Here is a 19683-nt window from a genome sequence, read left to right as displayed (position 1 = left end):
CTGTTAGACATGGTGAATAAAGAGGATGAGGACACATCATAATGTGTTTACGAGCCGGCCTTTCAATCGGATGGCACTGAGCAGCATCATTCACTGTTATTTTTTATCGCACCTCGTAAAGATACTCACAAAAGAAGACTGCCAGAACTGCTTGGGAAAGTGACAACAGCGACGGGCTAGGTGTTTTCAAAGAGAGAGAGTGTGTTGAGGGGGATTAATGGCAATGTGTCTTTTACTATAATAAACTTCTTAAACTTTCACCAGATGTTCTGATCACCCCTTATATGATAATAGCTTTGTATTACTATGCCTTGTTTATATAATTAAGCATTTACTTTTTTAAATGAACAAATAAATGCTTATCCTTTTTAACATTTAAAATTTTCTTTAACTTTTTGCTATTACAATATTGTGCTGAATGCCCTTAAAATAAAATCTTTAAAAAGTCAAATTTTAAATAAATTTCTGAAAAGAAACTGCTCATGTAAAAATCAGAGTATACCTGGGCCAGGGATTAAGCTCAGTGGTTCCGCCACTTGCCTTGAAAGCACAAGGTTCCAAGTCCGATCCTCGGTACCAAAAAAAAAAATCAGATTACACCTAATTGTAATCCTAATAATATCAATACATGAGATCATTTTTATATTTAAGGCCAATATCTCTTTTAGCATCTATTAAATACCAGATTTTTTTACACTTACTGTTTTATTTGCTGCTATAGTTTTCAAAACTAAGCTTTGAAGATATATAAAGAGCTATATATGTTCACCATAAAAAAAATCAAAGATATAAAACCATATCAAAATTCAGAATTGCTTGTAACAGTGAGATTCATTGTAAAGTGAGGTTTTTTTTCAATTTTAGCTGATTTTTTTCTCATATACATTTCTACAAATTTATTCCTTCAGTAAATGCTTTAAGAGCATCTACTCCACTGGAGGTATTTGACTTTTCATTGTAACTAAAGCCATTCATATCCTGTCTTTTTCCATGATCTTCATTAATCCTGAGAAAAACCCTTGGGATGCAGACTGCTGTTACTCCCATCTTTCACAGTATTGGACCACTAAAGAGCCTTAGGGTGTGCTAGTCTAACAGAAGGGTGGTAGGGCTTGGCTATGAGCATGAACTTTTGTTGACCCCATACTCAGAACCCTTGACCCCAATTCCAGAAGTGGAGATCTTCAGCCTCTTATGTGGAACCTAATCTACACTTTACTGCCCCAAAACAGGCTGGGCATGTAATGAATTGTCCAGATCAAGACATTTTTACAGTAAAGGGAGACACATTTATTAATCAATGCAGAATAATAGATGTAAATTGGAACAAACCAGAATGTGTGATCACTGTGGATTTTCAGATTCCCAGCTCTTTGATATGCTTTGCAGGAATGGGTTCCAATAGATTTCAAATAAGTATAGGAACTGATTCTACAACCCTTTGCTGATCTGAGACTGTGAGCCAAGACAGGACTTAAAAATGAACAACATATGGGTGGATAGATAGTCTGTTCAAGCAGTACACATGAACATAACTCATAAAACTAAAACACAGGCCATGATTCCAGTGCAAGAGAGCCCCAACATGTCTAGCAGAAGGAGACCTCCCTTTTCTTCAGTGCCCGTCCTCTGTATAGAACAATGATTTCACTTATTTAACAAAGCAGTTGGATAACCTATATTGGTTCATGAGGAGAGTATTTGGGTTTTGGTAGAGGAGCTAAAAGATGAACCCAGCTGCCATTCATTGGAAGGATGAACTATCAAGTTGGTGTTCCACTGAGAGGCAGTGTCTGTGCCGATCTGGGTGTTGGTGGTTTGATTTCTAGGTGTCATTTATTTGGTAATGGCTGGGAATTGGGCAAAGCATTTTACATAAAGGCTTTTAAGTTACAGGGCTGCAAATTTAAAAGTTACTAGAAAACTCTTTTAATAATCTAGAGCATTGCCTGGGAAGAAAGTGTCCTCCTTGTAGCTCATTGCAAGAACTCTGTTTTACAAATGGGTTCTTACATGTTCCTGTTGAACACACATACCACACCACCAATTTCCCTACTATAACCTAGATGGGGTTTAACGTAGATCAATACCATTCCATTTGAGCATGCAGATGCATTTCTCTGGACCACTGAGCAAAGTGTAAAAAAGTGCATTTTGTTAATGGTCTTTCTTTGAGAATAATTAATGTCTCCATCAGGTAGCCCTTGTCACTTTTTGTCTCATGGCATACCCCAGATACACTCAGAATCCAGAATGCTAGAAAATTCTTCTTTGAGAACAGACTCACTCTAATTATACATTAAATTTCAAATGAAAGGAAAGCTACCATCAATCCATGCAAAGGTGTAAATCACTGAGATTGATCTTTCTGCAGATCTCAGTATTCTCTTGTCCTATGTTCTCTTCGTATAGCACCACTGTCTCCCTAACACTTTTCCTCTATTTTTTAATATCATCAAGGAATACATATTGCTAGACTTCCAAATCTGTCATTGTTTCTTCCCCAAAACCATCATATTCTGTCTATGACATCTGGAGGGATGGTAGAAGGAGTCACTATTGGTTGAACCTTTCTGGTGAGCAAGCAGACTGCTAAATTCCTTATTCATCAATCTCACAGCAAATCTTTGCAGTGGGTAACATCACTCCATTTTTCACGGGGAAAAGTAAAACTAATGGAAGTGACCCAAGGTGACAAAGTCATCAGTGGAACTAGGCTTGGACCCCTGGTCTGCCCAATACAAAGAAGGCTATGGTTTTTTGCTTTTAGCTGTATTTCTCTAATGGCCATGCCTCTCCTCTTCCCTATGCCTAATGAAAAAGATGATTGCAGTTACAGTTTCTTATCTGAGTTCTATGACTACAGAAAAATTACTTCACTTCTCTAAGCCTCTATTGCTTGACTTCAAAAATGGCTATAAAGCCAGGCATGATGGCACATATCCATAATCCCAGCACTCTGGGAGGCTCAGGCAAGAAGATCATGAGTTCAACCCCAGCCTGGGCAACTTAGTGAGACCCTGACTCAGAATAAAAAAATAAAAATGGGCTGAGGATGCAGCTCAGTGCAGCTCAGTGCAAACTGGGTTAAATCCACAGTACAAAAAAAAAGAGGGGTAGTGATCATCTGATCCAATTGTGCTTCCCAGAGGAAGCTCCAGGACCACACCCCCTCAGTAGCCATTCTTTATCTCTTGTGGCACTGGAATTTTACTTGAGATTTTCTTGATGGAAAATGAAAAGTGGTTTTCCATGATGAAAGTTTTGGACAACACTGATCTATTCTTATAATCTCATCTTTCCAGAGCAAAAGTGTGCCAAGTGTTTCACATTTCTTCACTTGTGAACAAGGAGTGTATTATTCTCATTTTATAGATTCAGAAACTGGTCCCAGAGTAGGTAGAAAATTTATCCATGCTCACACAGCCAGAATCCAGTAGTCCCAGAACGGCTCTCTGGGAGTGTTAGGATCTAAACTCCTTCCACAGCCTCCAGCTGCCTCCAAGTGACTGGTCCTCCAATGCACAGTGGCTTCCTGAGCCAGCCTTTCCATCTGGTGCAGCCATCATGGCCAAAGTCAGATCCCTGGGCTTTGATTGGGCACCACTTGCTCAAAGGATCAGGGTCTTCATTCCTAGAGTTTCCGGGCTGTGCCACTGTGAGATGCTAATTTGAGAGACATGAAGTCTGTGTAGGCCAGGGAAGAGCTGGGCTGCTCCACAGAATGGTCCTTTGTACTGGAAATGAAGTTCTGTGACCTGGGACCCCGAGCCCAAATCCCTCCCACAAAGCCTGGGTCGTTCCCAAGTGTCAAGAATTTCTTCCAAGGGAATTCTAGACAAAGTAGACCCCAGGACAAGAAAACTGTGCTCCAGATTATACAGGATGGCATCATTTATTGTTACCTTGAGCTACATAGTTTCTCTTATCTTTCTTTTGTCCCTAAGCCCTGTTTTTAGGAAGAAAAGAAAATGGGAGTGAGTTTTTCCTACCATCTTGATGTTGTGAGGAAATGTTCTTGAGCATGTGGTCCAGCCTGGCCTCCTAGAAAAGCTCTGCAAATGTTTGGCCTGCACCCTTAACCCAATGATCCAGGTGTCTCCCTCACTTTTCTGCCTTCTTTCTCTATCCCTAGCTACTAGAAGCCAGTGCTGGGTTCACTGAGACCTCCTCTTGGGAAACTTGGATGGCTTTCCCCACCCTCCACTGTCCCCCTCTTTTGTTGGAATAGAGTACAGGAAAGCTCATTCCAATCACACCATCTCTTCTGATCACAGATGTGACACAGTGAGAGCATCTACTATACTGGTAGATTACCAGGAGACATGGGAAGACACAGCTGAACCCCAGGGATCATGCATCCCTGCTTGCCTGCACGAGCATGCATCTGGGCCCCACTCAGTGCAAGCCCAGGTCATCTGCACTTTCAGTATCCTAACTGAGGCAGGCCAGTTAGGAAGGAAATCTGGATGACTGAGCAGATGCCTCGAGTTTAAAAAGTAGATCCTTCCAAAGCACAGATAGGGACTTCTCACCTTTCTGCTCAACAATATCCCTGGGCCCCCACTTAATATGATCAGTCTCCTTTTTCCAGGATTCAAAACCTAAATCTATTATTCATGTTTCACTACTCTCACACAGAACTGTTGTGCTATTATCAAGGTACTCTCACTTAACAGATATTTATTAGTACTTCCTCTGCACAACACTAGGCTGAGCACTGGAAAATAAGATAACAGACAAGGCAGCCAGGCTGGTGGGGGGCACAGATAATCAAACACACCAGGGTGAAAAAGGTTGCAGCCAAGAGAGTTTGCGGTTCATGAGACTGCTTCTAAGAGGTGATGTCCAGGCTGAAGGCATCAAGGAGGCCTTCCTGAGGGAGGTGCTATTAGGCAAAGGCCTAATGATGAGTGAAGTGTAGCATAACCTACAGGATGGTAGCAAGCAAAGGAAATGTTTCAGGAAGAGGGAACAGCATATGCAAAAGCTCAGAGGCAGAAGTTCTACAGTTGAGCTCTGGGAAGAACTATTCAGATAGACTCAATGCAAAGAGCTGTACAACTCTGCAAACTTGGGTGAAAGAGAGAGCAGTGAGACCACGGAAGTAAGAGCAAGCCAGCATGTGTCAGCAAGTCTAAGTAGATTTGGTGAGAAGTTAAATTAATGGTGACACCAGAGACTTGAGAGGCATTGAGAAGGGGGTGGAAAGATAGCTGAGACCAGCAAAGATGGGTGGTGGGGCCAGAGTATTCCTCCCTCTGCCATGGATACTCACACCACCATCTCTCCTCATTGACATCTTCTGTGGTACCATAAAGCCTTCTCAGTGCCTCTCTCAGCCCTCCTGCCTTTGCACAGGGCTGCTTGCTACTCTGACCTGTCTCACTTCTGTCTTGCTCAGAGCTCCCTGCACACTCTCCTCCCCTCCTATATCTCTTTGGAGCTGTGTCTCTCATTGTATCTCCTCATCTGCCTCAGTCAGAGTTTAGGAAATATTTCTGGAATGAAGCAGTGTTCACCACACTTTTACAACCATCCAATTCTCTCTAATAAAAAAGAACAGTTAAAGTCAATGCCCTTCTACTTTGTACCTGCACATATCTGCATAACAGCATCTAATATCTATAGGTGTTTAATGGCTGCTATACTCTGTTCTCCAAATATTACTAGTTTTAACCTCTGTAATCCAAAGCAGCCCCCCAAAAAGAGTAGGAGCTCTTTTTCTCCCTGTTCTCCATTATGAAGATGAAGAAATGAAGGCACAAAGGGTGAAATAGTTTGCACTAGGTCAACTGCAAGTAGTGGACCTGGATTTCAAATGCAGGCAGTCTGGCTGGACCTAGAGCCCCTGCTCTTAGTATAACCAACTCTGCTTCTACACACATCGAAGTGGCCCAGCACCACATTTCAGTGCATGCATCTCAAGCATTTGTGTGTTATGCACATTAAAAACATACACTGAAATTTGAAAATTGTGAGTTAAAGCAATAAATATTTCCTACTATTTTCTTGCATCCTAGGAGATCATTCAGCATATCTATCTTGGCACTCACTGAAAGTGAAAGCTGCCAATGAATGAAAGGAAGGGAATTAACATGTTCCCACTAATATCCATACTTTACAGAAACTTCTGGTGCCTACTGAGCACCTGGTTCCTTGTTAGGGGCTTTGGATGTTAGTGATGAATATTCAGAATAACCCAGATCTGAGGAGGGGCCGGGAGATTGGCTGGGAGGAAGAACAGGCTAGTACGCAGCCCAGGAGGGAGTAGGGCTGGGTTCAACCCAGGGTCCCTGAAGCTTGTGCTGGAACAATTTACTTCATTCTGGAACCATTTACTAGGTAAAGCTTGACAGCTTTACTCAGGAAGAAGCTGAAACAAGCACCATGGAACAACATATCATGTTTCTTAACTTTGGGCTGAAATTCTAGCAACTCAGCTTGGTATGGCACTGGTTATCCCAAGCTCATCAGAAGCTCTTATTTGAGATTAAAAGATGTCTTTACTTAATAAAAGATGAGGAAATGTGTGTATATTTACTTAATAAATGCAGCCTGGTAGACAAAAATCTTTCCAAAACTAGGACTGCAGTGAAAGGGGAGTGATGAATGGGGTTCTTGGTGGTGTGGTTTTGATCAAATTAATAAACATTTGGTGAGTACCAAGCTCCTATTCACTCATGCACACTGTGTGCTCACATGGGATTTCTTTAGTCTTCACAGCAACCTTACAAAACGGGGGGTACAGGGAGTGGATAATTTACAAATGAGGAACTGGAAGTAATTTCTCCAAAATCATATAACTAATAGGAGGCTAGGCTGTGAAGCAAACTCTGGTTCTGTTGAACTCCAAAACCTACTCCAAGAGTGCACTATACCCTAAGCATGTACTATACATTTTTGTGTGTAAAACAGATACAAATAACTGCAAATATAGCAGGGCAAACATATTGTCAGGCAAGAAAGACAAGATTGTCCAGAGAAAGGAATGCTGAGCCCTATAGTGCTGCCTAGTAAGTGGTGCCAGGGAAAGAGAAGGTTCCCTCACCGTGGAATGGGAATACTGGTTTGGACAGAGGAATCATAGCCCAAATTTTTAGATAAAGAAACCAAAACACAGAGGGAGAAGCTACCAAAAGATTGTATTTTAGTGGTTGATCCCTGCTGTCTCAATTGGCCTTATTAAATTTCTAAAATAAACCCTCCAAACAGCACACAAAGCAACTGTATATAATATTGTCCTGCACAGTAAAGCTCAGGGCTGTCATTAAGGTTATGGAACTTGAAAAATCTTGCAGGATTTGGTGACTGTGAACCGAGTGGGCCTCTATTATGTGGTCAGACCACAAAAAGCTTTTTCTTTGCCCCCAACAATCAGTGGTTCTCTGTTCCCCCTCCCACTTAGGGCCCTGCCAAATCTTATGATGGCCCATCTGGGCTGCATTACGCTCCCCAAGTTTCAGTCTCTGTGAAAAGATGGATGAATATGATTATGGTATACATCTCCTATCAGTCAAGGTTGGAGAAAATAAACAGCCCCTGGTGTCAAGCGGATGCATTGTCTTGTAGTGTATACTTCTATATGTCTGTGCTTATGTTCTCTCTCTACTGGGCGATGTACTGCACATGTTGAAAGGTCAGCCACAGACAAGAATGCAAATTGTCTGAGATGAAAGGACTTGTCCTAGGCCATTGCCTCCTCCTTCTGAAGAGTTGGGACTTTGCTCGTAGAGCCATGGAAAGCTGGAACCTTAAAACCATGCCATAATAGAAACTTGGAGTCAAAGTTACTGTGTTTTGGAACTTATAGAATGTTAGCGTCCCAATATTGTAGACTGTCACTTTCAACTGTTAGAACTTAAGGATCCTAGTATGTTAGATTCCTGGAATTAATCCATTTAACAAATATGTCTTTAATACCAACTATATGCCAGGTACTATGGTATATTCTGCAGACAGAGAAGCAAACAAGACTTCTAAGGTTCTTGCTTTCCATAAGTTTTCAGAGAATGTCAGTATTTAAGAGTCATAAAATGTTAGATTGTTAGAAAAGTAAAGCACTGGTGTGTTGAAATCCTAGACTGCCAAAGGCTAAAGGAAGCCTTAGATCATTCTCTTCAGCTCGCTCTGCCTTTTATGAGGCCTAGAGCTTATTGCAGGCATGTCGGATTAAAATTTCACTAGTAAGAACATCGTTCAGTTCAGTGACATCACAGAATGGGCAGTTTAGAGGGCTCAGCGATCATCCCATCTTGGCCGCTCATTTTACTAGTGCGGCCTCTAAGACTCAGAGAGGGGTAGCAGTGTTTTGAGTGGTAACGTAGACCAGTCAGAAGTAGATCCCTGGCTTCTGGGCATCTCTCAAAGAACCGGCAAGGCCTCTGAGGCAGGTGCCTTTTGAAAGCTGAGCAGACTCCCAGCTCTTCTGAAGGAGTTCACACCAACCTTCTCAGCCGAGTCAGCAGCCCCGCCCCCAGACCACGTGTGCAGTAGATCGCATAGTGTTGGGAGAGCCCCTCCCGTGCGTGTTTTATTTTGCTCCCCCTTCCCTGTGTGCCTCAAAATCAATTTTCATTATTTTTTCTGTCTGTGTTTGTCTTTGTGGTTCGCAGGTGCGCCCTTGCATTGTTCATCCGCTTCATCAACCCCTATTGAGCAGTCCCCCTCCCCGCCCCCCTCCCCTCCGGCCAATGAGAGCCAGAGGCGGTTGCTAGGCAACGGTGTGGCCCAGCCAACCCCGGACTCAGACTCTGAAGAAGAGTTTGTCCCTAATTCATTCTTAGTTAAAAGTGGCTCCGCCAGCCTGGGGGTCGCAGCAAACGGTAAGTGTCTTTCTCTCTTCCTAACTTTCGTGAGTTTGTTTCTTGTATTTCATTTCGTTGGCGATGCCTGCTTAGGCCGCTTGCAGGGGAGGAGGGTCCTGGTGCATGGTGGGCTCGAGTAGAGTCCGGGGCCTGGGCGGTTCCGGTGGCTGCAGCCCAACTCCTGCTCCTGCTCCTGTCCCGGGACTGCGCAGCAGGGGTGCAGGGAGCATTGGGAGTTGCTGCTCCCCCGCCCCGCTGACAGGCAGATGCATGACTGAGTTGCACAGAAAGGCACCAGGAGAGAGAAGGACCAGGTAACGACCACACAGGTAAAGATACAGAGATCAACACAGGAAGAAAAACAATGTCCAAATGTAAATAGCACTGATTGGCTTCCTAGTGTGTGCCCTGTGTGCCAAGGACTGAGCCGGACATCGTCACCTGTTGCTTTTTTTTTTTTTTTTTTTTTGGATCTTCTTCACTGCTCTACCTGTGAGACCTGTATTATAGAGTTCCCATTAACAATGACAATGCTCAGAAAGTTTCATTAACAATGAAGCCCACCGCTGGCTTGTACATTTCTGGACCTTTGCACAGCCTGGAGTCAGAGGGCCCTCAAGTCCCAGGCCCCTGCAGGTCAGAATGCTGGCTGAGATAGAGCCACTGCCTTGCACCGTGGATCTACCCATGACAAGCTGTCTTTTTCTGAGCTTCCCTGGCTTTCCTGAGGAGAGGAAGTGGGCAGAGTTTTGTGGGTGTGCTCTTGGCTGACCAGGTGTGAGCCCCACCCCCCACGCCATCGGGTGCTGTTAGACCTGTGCCAAGATCCTCACCCTCTCTGTGTCCAGTAGAGAGGGCCCAGCCCTTCTTTCCAAGAATATTCTACAGAGGATTCAAGCCTCTAAGGTAGATGGGGGTGGACAGTGAGGTAGCCTGAGATCACTATAATGGCCCCTAGGCTTCATGATTCTACGAAAAGAACAAATGAGACCTAACCATTTGGCCACAGAAACAAAAACACTGTAGATTTGGTGAGTGTTTATTTATTATTGCCCTTGTGATACTAAATTCCAGGCCAAATTCTGGACATGGAGACAAAGATTCTAGAAAGTATAAGGCTAAGTCCAAACAGTTCTGCACTAAATATAAGCTTATTGCTGGGGAAGTTGGACATGTCTCATTGCCTCTCCAAGCTTGTCTCCTCAAGCATACCATGGGTGATATTGTACCCAGCTTGAGACAGCCTGTATGTGAAAGCTCCCACACCCTGCCAGGCACTAAGACATGCTACAACACAGTCAAAGGGAATAGACCATGACCGCCCAGTGTGACAGGGAAGAAGGAGCCTAGTGTATTGGTGACAAGATGACCCAGGAGGGAACCTCTATGTGGCCTGGGGGAATTAGAAATGTCTCCTGGAAGAGATGCTAGCTGGGTCTGTAGGAGTAAAATAGGTGTGCCAGGCAGAGATTACCAAAGGCATTAACCAAGAGCATTTGGGGCAGAGAGAAAACATGGAAAAAGACACTTTCATAGGAATCTAGGGTCCTTTAAACTTGGTCAGTAGCAAACATTGATCACAGAAGAGCAAGATGGCTACCAGATGAAAGTCACCCGAGTTCTTCTAGGTACTCCAGGTCCCCACACACAGGACCTCCCCCGGCCTCTGCTGTCTTTGGAAACAGAGAGATCTTTGGCCTTGTTGGTTCCCTTCTGACTGGGCTTTAGGCCTTGCATTATCTATGACCAAAGCCTAGCCATTTTCCAGGGCCTATTCCCTTGTGCTCCCCAAGGGTGATGTTACCCTTTGGGTGGTTTACTGTCACAGTGCATGTTTCAAACAGAGTGCAGGACAGGAATCCTGGGCTAGAGTATGGATAACTATTTGTCCTTAACAAATCACTGTTGCACTCTAGGCCTCAGTTTCCCCATCTTGCCACCAATGGAACCATTTCTAAGGTACTCTGATTTTGTGAATGTCATGTTGGTGCCGAGAGTTGTCACTGCCAGTAGCCTTCTTGAGCTTACTGGAAAAGAAGAAAAAATTACATATCTATCTATATATTATATATATATATGTGTATATATATATATATATATATATATATATATATAATGTTCTTTGTTCATTTCTGAATAAATAAGCTTTCCAGGTTTTAAAAAAAAAAAAAGCAAGCCCTATCCTCTCCCTTTGCTAATTAACCAAGCAGGAGCAATAGCCTTGTTGCAAGTTCTGAGGCAAACTGAGGCCCTACTGCATTATTGATGTGCAGGGAAGATGGGAACACTTTAGCCTACAGCTGTCTGCTCAGTTCTGCTGCTCTGTGGTTCTGCTTCCCTCAGGGCCATGAGACACTTTGGACTCCTTCCCTGGGGACTTGATCTGCACAGCACTCTAAAGATTGTTAGTAAATGTGTCCTATGCCTGACGGGAGAGTCTGGGTGCTTGCTGGTCTGCTGCTCTGGGCTTGGATCCTGAGCCCAATATATCTCAACACATAGCTTCCTCAACACACCTGCCTTCCTATCCCCTGAAACCACAAAGGGGGAGGTCTTCCATGGGCCAAAGGACCTGCTAGTGCTAGCATGAACCTAGCACTAACAAGTGGCACCGTGGTCACACATTGAGGGCAGTAAAGGAGCATAGGGCTTGTTTTTCTTTTAAGATAAAAAATGTTAATATATGAGTTGTTCTTTCTAAACTATATTCAGGTTTAATTGCACTTTGCAATAAATAAGTGCATTTTGCGTTGCAGTTTAGGCTCTTGTTTCTAAAAGGTTCACCATCACTAGAAAAGGTTTTGTTTAACTTTGGAGGGGGGTGAAAAATTTTAATGTGATTGTCTTTCATGATTTTGCTAATTATAAAAGAATCAATGCTTTTTAACATTCAATTAATCCAGAAGGGTAAGATGTGACGTTCTCACGTAAACTTCAGATCGGATCCCAGATGCACAACCCTAAGCAAGGTCCCTCAGCTCTCGATTCATCGGTTGCCCCACCTGTGAAATGGGGAAATCTGCCAAAGTAATTATGGAGTTCAGAACTGACGAAGCTGGCCAAATTCCCTAACTCCACACCCTATCCCAGCCACCAATTTAAGGCTTTAGAGACCTCCATAAATAGATCAATGCCTGTAGGGCCTGCTTCCCTGGAGACTTCATTCAGAGTGTATTTTAAATGATAAAAGAGCCCCTCGGGCTCCTGGAGGGTGACAACTGCCGAGGCTTCCCGTGGTGCAGCTGACCTCTGAGATCTAGCCACTCCTCTGGAGGCCCTGGCCTGCAGCTGTGTCAACTCCAGCCCAAGGCTGGATGCCTGGTCTTCTAGGCCTCAGAACCACCCTTCGAAAATCCCCAAGTAAAGTGCACAGTGAACAAGCGGGACATCGCTGCACGGTTCATTGTCCCCATGGACAAAAAAACAGGCCAAGTAGCACTTTCTGTCATCACAGCCCTAATCCTCCCCCAAGGGCACACATCCAGAAATCACTGACGTATAAGAAAAGATTTCACCAAAATATCAACTGGTCATGGTTGAAAAGCTATGGAAGTGGTTGGGATTAAGTAAGTATTTGTCCCTGCCCCATAGAATCTTTTCAGAATAAATATTAGATGTTTTATGAATTATTCTAATCTAAATTCTGAAGTGATGGGGCTTTGAAACTTGGGGGTTAGTATTTAAATATTTAAGAGGGCGGGGCGGGGGGGCAGAAATCTCTCAGAGGAGGCTCTTGAGAGTTTTGGAAAATGGAGAGGAGGTAGAGTGGGTAGGGAAAATGACAGCTGCTGAGCACCTTCTGGGCATTATCTTTTCTATGCTTCAGTTTATGTTCAGGTCACTGTTGAGGAAACTGAGGCCCAGGAACTTGCCCCACTGCTCTTAAGGGGCACAGCAAAGATTCCAAAGCAAGCTGCTAGACAACAGATCCCCTCTCTCTTTCTTCCTTTCCTTTAGTTTTCTTTCCTTTTCTTTCCTTTCCCTTTCTCTTTCTCTCCTCTTTCTTCCTCTTCCCTCCCTCCTTTTTTTCTTTCCCTCTTCCTTCCCCATCTTTGGGTTTTTTTCCAATAAGAGAGTCTATAATCTCTATGTCCTCCTTCCAAGGAGGCTGGAGACAATAAGAGGAATTCAACAAAGAAAAGCTGATTTTAAAAGAATTCCTGGCTATTGGCTTCTTGTTACCTCACAGAACCTTAATAAGGCACCCAGTGCATTAGAGGCATTTTAATTTCGTGGAATCATGATTCTTCTTATCTACCCTGTGACATAACCTGTTTTAGTCTCATTGAAATAATGTAGCCCAAGAAAAGTTAATAATTTCCTCTACGTCAAAGAGCTCCTAAGTGGTAGAAATGGATTTGAACTCCAGATCGGTCTGATATCATAGCATGGAATCTTTCTTTTGTGTTTTTATGTTTTACGTTTCAAGGATGAATCAGACCAGACAACTAAGACATTAAATTTTGTTGCAACTTCCTGAGAGCTTTTCTCCCCCACCACTCCTCCAGCACTGGGCCCTTCCTGCCTCTCAGAAAATTTCTCACTGGTCAGCATCACTGTTGTTTGGCAGTTTCATTGACTTTCTCGGGTTTTAAGCAGCTGGGATTATTTTGTTTTGACTTCCAATCCAGTGGAGGACTGTTTATTTTTCTTTCTAAATGGGAAACACTGCTATGTATGCAAGCTCCTTCTAAAAGTGTTTTCCTAAAAATCAACTTAATTTAGAACCTAGCCAGAGTCCCTTGGGGGAGTCCCCTGTCCTTTTAAGTCAGTGTATCAAGTCAGAGGCAAAATCATGTGTGTTTCTAACAGTTGAGGGGAGTAAGATGTTTGCCTCCCTTCACCATGGGATTCATGGAGCCTGTTTCGTTGTCCCCATCATTGACAGTAACTTGGGTCCTCTTGTTAGCAGGTTCTGAGGGTACAGGATATTGGGCCGTGTAAAATTCTCAGGCAATTTGTTCACCACTTCTTTCAACTCTTCTGCATTGAAAGACCCTTGTTAGTAAATAAATTCTTATGGCACTAGCTATGTAGAAAAGTTAAGTTCCCAATCCCTGGTAGCAAGACAAATTGATTTTTTCCTGTATTCATTCCTGATGACATTTAAATACTTTTCAGAGAGAAGAGATGTGAAACATCCTCTAAGTAGAGAAACCTTATGAAAAGATCTTTAAGTTTTTGGGTCAAAATTCCTTAAGTGAAACACTTGGAATCAGATATATTACAGAATTCAGAGGTTTTCAGAGTTACGAAAGAAAATAGAGTCCATTCTTCCTGAAACTCCCACAGCAATCAAACACATCATTCTTTCTGCAGTGAAACATAAATAGTTATTCTAGTGGGATTTAAAAATCTCCAAGCCTTATGTAAATTCAGACTGGGTTTTGCCACCAAATGAACTTTGGTAAAGCATTTACTCTCAGAGCTTTGGAGTTTTGCAGTGGGGGCTCAGAGATGGTAATCCTGAATTGTGCCCTCTGTGAAAATGGAACCAGGGCTCAGAAAGGCTTATCAACCTGCCCAAGGCAATACAGATAACTAGAAAACCTGAAAACTAGGGGCTGGGGATTTAGCTCAGTAGTTTCTATGCCTGCTGCACAAGCGCAAGGACCCAAGTTCAATCCCCAGTACCAAAAAAAAAAAAACCCTGAAAACTAGAAGACATGATGCAGGTGCATGTCTCTGGCCAGAGAGCTCTGCAGAGTATTTGTCTTTTATGCACACTGCCTGCCTGGGTGAGCCAGGGCCCCTTGCTGCAAAAGTGAGAGCTGGCCGGCTTGCAGGCCTGGGAATGCAGGAGGCAGGAGGCCACGTGGTCCTTTCTCTGAAGTCTAGAACTCCACAGACTGAGTTCTTAAGGAACTCTTCCTGACAGGCCCTCTGATACATGTCCTGTCTGTAGCAGGCTGGGCTCTGGTTATTCACATGCCTGATTTCCTGGCCCTACTTCAAGTTCTTTAAGGTAGACTTTGGTCACACTGTGTCTCTGGCCTGATCACAGTGCCTGGCACCTGAGGTCACATTGAAAATCACTACCAAACTGAAAAATAAGTTGATTTCTTTTCTTCCTCCTTTCCACTAGTCTCCCTTCCACACATGCATACAATCAGCACCCAGGAAAAGTATGCTGAGCACATGCATGACAGAGCTGTGAAGATTCATGGAGAGAAGTGATTTGCCCATGTCCCCAGTTAAGATTCAAAGCATGGCACAGACTCCAGAGCCCTTCCCATTCTGCCAGGTGCTTCCTGAACCAGACAAGCCCTCACCTGTGGCCTCCTACCTAATTGGGGGCAGTGGGGAATGCCCTCAGAGAGGTCACGTCTGTTTTATGTAGTTTACAAAGCCCTTTTTCATGCATTACCTCAGGCAAATTCTAGTGATTCTAATTTAATTGCCACATTGGCTTTCTAGGAGGTAAGGCTTCTTCCTGACCTTGGAAAATAAACAGGTCACACTTTGAATTAATATAACCTAACATCCTGGGAGAACCAGGGCCCTCTAATTAGTCCCTCACCTGGTGGAATTGCAGACTCTTTGCAATTCCTTTTCCACGCATTTTCCCAACACCATTGCATTAAAGAGTACAAAAATAACATTTTTGGTGTATGGCTTGATTGGATCTAGGAATTCCTAGACCACCCTTTGAGGAAGTTACATTAGCTACATGAACCAGCTTTTTCCATCTGGAAACTAAGCCTGGTTTGTATCCCCACTGATATGTTACTGGCCTGCTCCACTGAACCCTTGTGAACACCAGACCACATCTTACAGCAGCTCCTAACACTTTGGGCCCAGACTGCTGCAGAGGCAGCTGGATGGAGGCCAAGTAGAGTTGGGAGATGAGTATAACTAACATTTGTGTGGCCCTCACAGTCCCAAAGCTTGCTCACACTGTCATCTCCCTGGATGCACAAAACAGCAGGGCTGGCTGAAAGTGGAGTGCAGTAAATGTTGTGTGCTGGAGGAATCAAAGCACAGGCAGAAAGGGGGCATTGTAGCAGAGAGCTTCAAACCACTTTTGGTTTGTTCACAGATGGTTGGTCCAGCTTATGGTCCAAATGAACTCAAACGTCCAATCACAAACCTCCCTTGTAGAAGCCTCCTCAAAATCCCACCTCTGTGGCCTGGAAGCCTAGGAGGAAGAGGCACGTGCCTGGGAACAGGACACTTGGCTTCTGACCCCAGTTGTCACCAGCCTACTGTGTCACTTTGCCCATTTTGTCTTTTGATTCCCCAGTGTTCTAGTCTGGGAAGTGAGAGAATTGGATTCAGTCAACATTTCCAAAACTATGTTCCTCTGTGTGTCACCATCATGTTCTGTGCAATAGCCATGTGCTCACCTCCACTGTTATTTCTGTTCCTTTCAACTGCCTCCTTTTCAATTTTTTTTATTTAAGTGAATTTACTTATATGAAAAGAAAACTGTGCATCATGTTTGAATTACTACTGTAATTCATTTACCATATGGCAAATGTGTGCCCTCCCATAAGTAGAATATAATTGTAAAAATAAACACAATGATTGCAGGTTATCACATTCTGGCAAGAGAATGCCTGCTCCTGGTGCTGGCAGAGACTCGCCCATCATTGGGAAACGGACACTGACAAATGTTAGATGTTAAAAACATACAAGTAGCAAATCAAGACTGCCTCCTTGACCCTGTCGAAAGAGATGGAAGAACATGGAAGCTGTTCTACCTGTGAACAGTCCTCACTGGACACCATAAAAATGATGGAAGCAGGGCCATAGCTTCATGGCTCTGTCTGGTACACTCCCTGGGCTTTAATGCTACCCCTCCAGAGACTGCTCACCTTGAGAACAGACTTCTCTGAGGCTCCCAGAACCCATCCTCCTTCCCTTTCTTAGACAGGGTCTTTGCAGGGCCATCTGTTCCCACCCCCACCCCTTGCAGCCTCCTGCCCTCCGCCCCTGTCATCAGGTTTGAGCTGGGTGCTTTGAGCTCAGCTGGATCCCTGATTGCTGGTTAATGGCTCCCACTGTGGACCAGGAAACCATGTGGCTTCCTCTTCCCTCCTCTTTCTCTACCTCCTCCCTGTCCCTCTGAACTGCCATTATTTATATAGGTGTTTGAGATTAAACAACTTTTAAAAATTCATTTTGCTTTACAAGGCCCAAAAGGACTAAGGCCAAGAAGAAAAGCAGAAATGGCACAGTGTGGAGCTGTAATGGGGAAAGATAAGTCATGGAGACCTATGGTTCTTTGCCTTGCTGTGTAGCAATGGGCAATTGCTTAAGCCCTCTGGGTCTCAGTTTCCTCCTCTGTAAAATGGAAATTAGTTTTAATAGGTTTTCACAAAATTGTTGTGAAAATGAGAAAATATGGGCAATGATTGTTGCAGTCATTACTGAATTATAGATGCCCAGTGAAAGTTAGTTTTTGTTTTGGGGGATTTTTTTTAAAATTTCCCTTCTGGAATCAAAATTTTTGGCCAGGTATCCCTGGCAGGAAGGCAGAGTCCTACACTCTTACCCCTCCAGGCTTGGCAGAGCCATAGGAATTAATTGCTCTGCCTGGGAGTCCTGAGCTTTAATCCCCTCCTCCTCTTGGGTGATTTCCAGAGATTTCTGGTGGGGAGTGAATCCAAGGCTGCAGCTAAGCAAACATAGCATGGGGTCTTAGAAACAGACTCTGGAGGCCTTGCCGGAGCCCCGAATTGCCCCATTCCCCACCGTTCCAGCAACCCGGCATTAATGTTTGGTATCAGATGAAAATGCTGTGATGTGTTTTCCTTCTGGTCAGCTGGGAGCTCCCTGTGGAGTTGAAAGGAGAGGAAAATGACTGGTAATTCACTTATACGCCATCCCCTCTCTCCTCCTGGACCCTGTTTCTATAAATAACTCTGGAAAGCTGCTGCACCAGCTAATGATAATAATACATTTATTTGCACTTCCAGAAACCTCTCCTTAGATGCCAAGTGGATGCTCTGAGGCAATACACACCTGATAAGGACTCCTCCCCACTCCCTTTGTGACTTCTCCAAGCTCTCCTCTATTGCTCAGGTTCCCATCTGTAAAGGGGACTAAGAATCAGTCTGAGGGCTGTTTCAGGTGTGGAACAGGTAACACATAAGACACTGAGATTATAGCACACTCTGTGTTCATTCTTCTCCACTCTTCCTCTTTGGCAAAGAGTGGAGAACATTTTTGTGGGGTTATTGGATGCAAATTAAAGTTGTGATCACCTGTCTGCTGTCATCCCAAAAAGGAGCAAAACTCTAAGTTCAGATGATAGCTGCCTGTTTGTTGACTTTGCAAAATGCTGCCCCCCATAGCCAGAACACTTCCCACTTCATCTTCTTTGGACCTGGACCACTGCAGTAGCATGCAGGCTCCCTGTCCCTCCCTTTAATCCATCCCTCACACTGTCCCAGGGTGATCCTTGCTGGATTACTGGAACAAAGTCCCTGCCTGTGGATCTCTCCTTGTTTCTCATACTGGCCACTCCAGTCCTCACTCCTGGTGTGGCAGCTGAAGCCTCTGGCCACTGACCTGGGTCCGGAGGTTATATGGTCCTTGGGAGGACAGAGTGAATTCCCAGTGTCCAGGATAGGGACCCGCGGTGAATGTCTGGCAATGCAGGAGCACAGGCTTCTGAACACAACAGGACCCCATTGAGAGTGAGAATGGGGGAGAGTTTTTCTGATTCGGGGTGACATGGGAAGAAAATGAGGTTTGTTCACCCTACAGAACCAATTCAATTCAGCAAATTATAATGAAGGACCTACTATGTGAGGGGCCCACAGAGAATCACAGTCAGCTTACTTCCTGGCTGCTGGAGACAGACATACACCCTGAACAGCTCTGCCCTGAGCAGACATCTGGAGAGAACAAGATCAGAGGGTGTTCCGGGGGTGAGGGCCACAGACATTGGTGCAGATAGGGAGGTTCAGGAGCTGCTGGCAGAAACAGGGTAGCTGGCAAGTCAGATACATTTGCACATTCAGATTTGTAAGGTGACATCTGTATGTTTCATATTCATTATCTGTATGCAACGAAATGCTCCCAGCCTGGTTCTGGGGTCTGGATGTGTTTATTCCCTCAGACATTCATTCATTCATTCATTCATTTGCCCATTGATTTAGCAGACTGTATCTGGTGTATGCTCTGGTTGGGCTTCTGTGCTAGAGAGTGAACTCTGATCAGACCACATCTATGTCCTCCTTGAGCAGCCCTTCTCCAGGCTGGATTTTCCACGGCTGATGTAGGGGACAGGTGCTAGTGTAGGCAGAGGGCAGCTGCACTGCTGCATACTCCACTCACCTCAGGTCACACTTGTGGATTATGTAGCAGAAGAGCAGACCCCAGTACTGAGTCCCTACAAGGTAAGGACTGTGTGCTAGGTGCTAGGACTGCTGTGCTAGGTGTTATGCCTTTCCCACCCCACTGAATCAGTCAGATTAGAAGGCTGTGGAGCAGAAGAATTAGAGTGTAGATTTGAATTTTGCCTTCATTGTTACTAGCTGTGATCTTTAGCAAATGATTAAACCTCCAAGTTTCAATTTTCTCCTCATGTGTAAAATGAAAATACTACCACCCACTTCATAAGTGTTTGAATTCCATGTGAAATAAGGTATGTGAAGAACTCAGCAAAGTACCTGGCTAGTGTCAAGTCTTAGATGCAAATTTCTATTATTAATTTTATAAAAATATAAAACAAAATTTCATAACAAAATAAGAGAATACTAGTTAAAGCACTATATACCATTATCTTCAAAGTAGTGATTCAGAGTTCAAGACATAGACAGAAAAGATTGTCCCTTAGACAGCAGAAACAGATAATAGCACAAAACTTTCTTTTCAGTGAACTAAGAGAAACTAATAGTATAGATGAAACAAATTATCATATATA

General features: G+C 43.9%; 1 protein-coding gene across 32 annotated transcripts in view; it reads left to right on the top strand.

Annotated features, from left to right (window-relative positions):
* Tenm4 (teneurin transmembrane protein 4) overlaps positions 1 to 19683 on the top strand; it is a 2854999-nt gene that overhangs the window by 2559927 nt on the left and 275389 nt on the right. For 30 of the 32 annotated variants that reach the window (XM_087211381.1, XM_087211391.1, XM_087211392.1 and 27 more), the window contains one exon: positions 8616 to 8825. The exons of the other annotated variants lie outside the window; for them this stretch is intronic. In XM_087211381.1, the coding sequence (XP_087067507.1) occupies positions 8616 to 8825 (210 nt within the window). The remainder of the gene's footprint in view (positions 1 to 8615; positions 8826 to 19683) is intronic. 32 annotated transcript variants of the gene reach the window in all.

This window comes from Heterocephalus glaber, unplaced genomic scaffold, assembly GCF_053883595.1.
Source record: "Heterocephalus glaber isolate CG9 unplaced genomic scaffold, H.glaber_assembly_v1.0 deba00001428, whole genome shotgun sequence".
Lineage (NCBI taxonomy): Eukaryota > Metazoa > Chordata > Mammalia > Rodentia > Bathyergidae > Heterocephalus > Heterocephalus glaber.
Note: the sequence above shows the minus strand (reverse complement) of the source record. Positions and strands in the feature narration are given on the sequence as shown.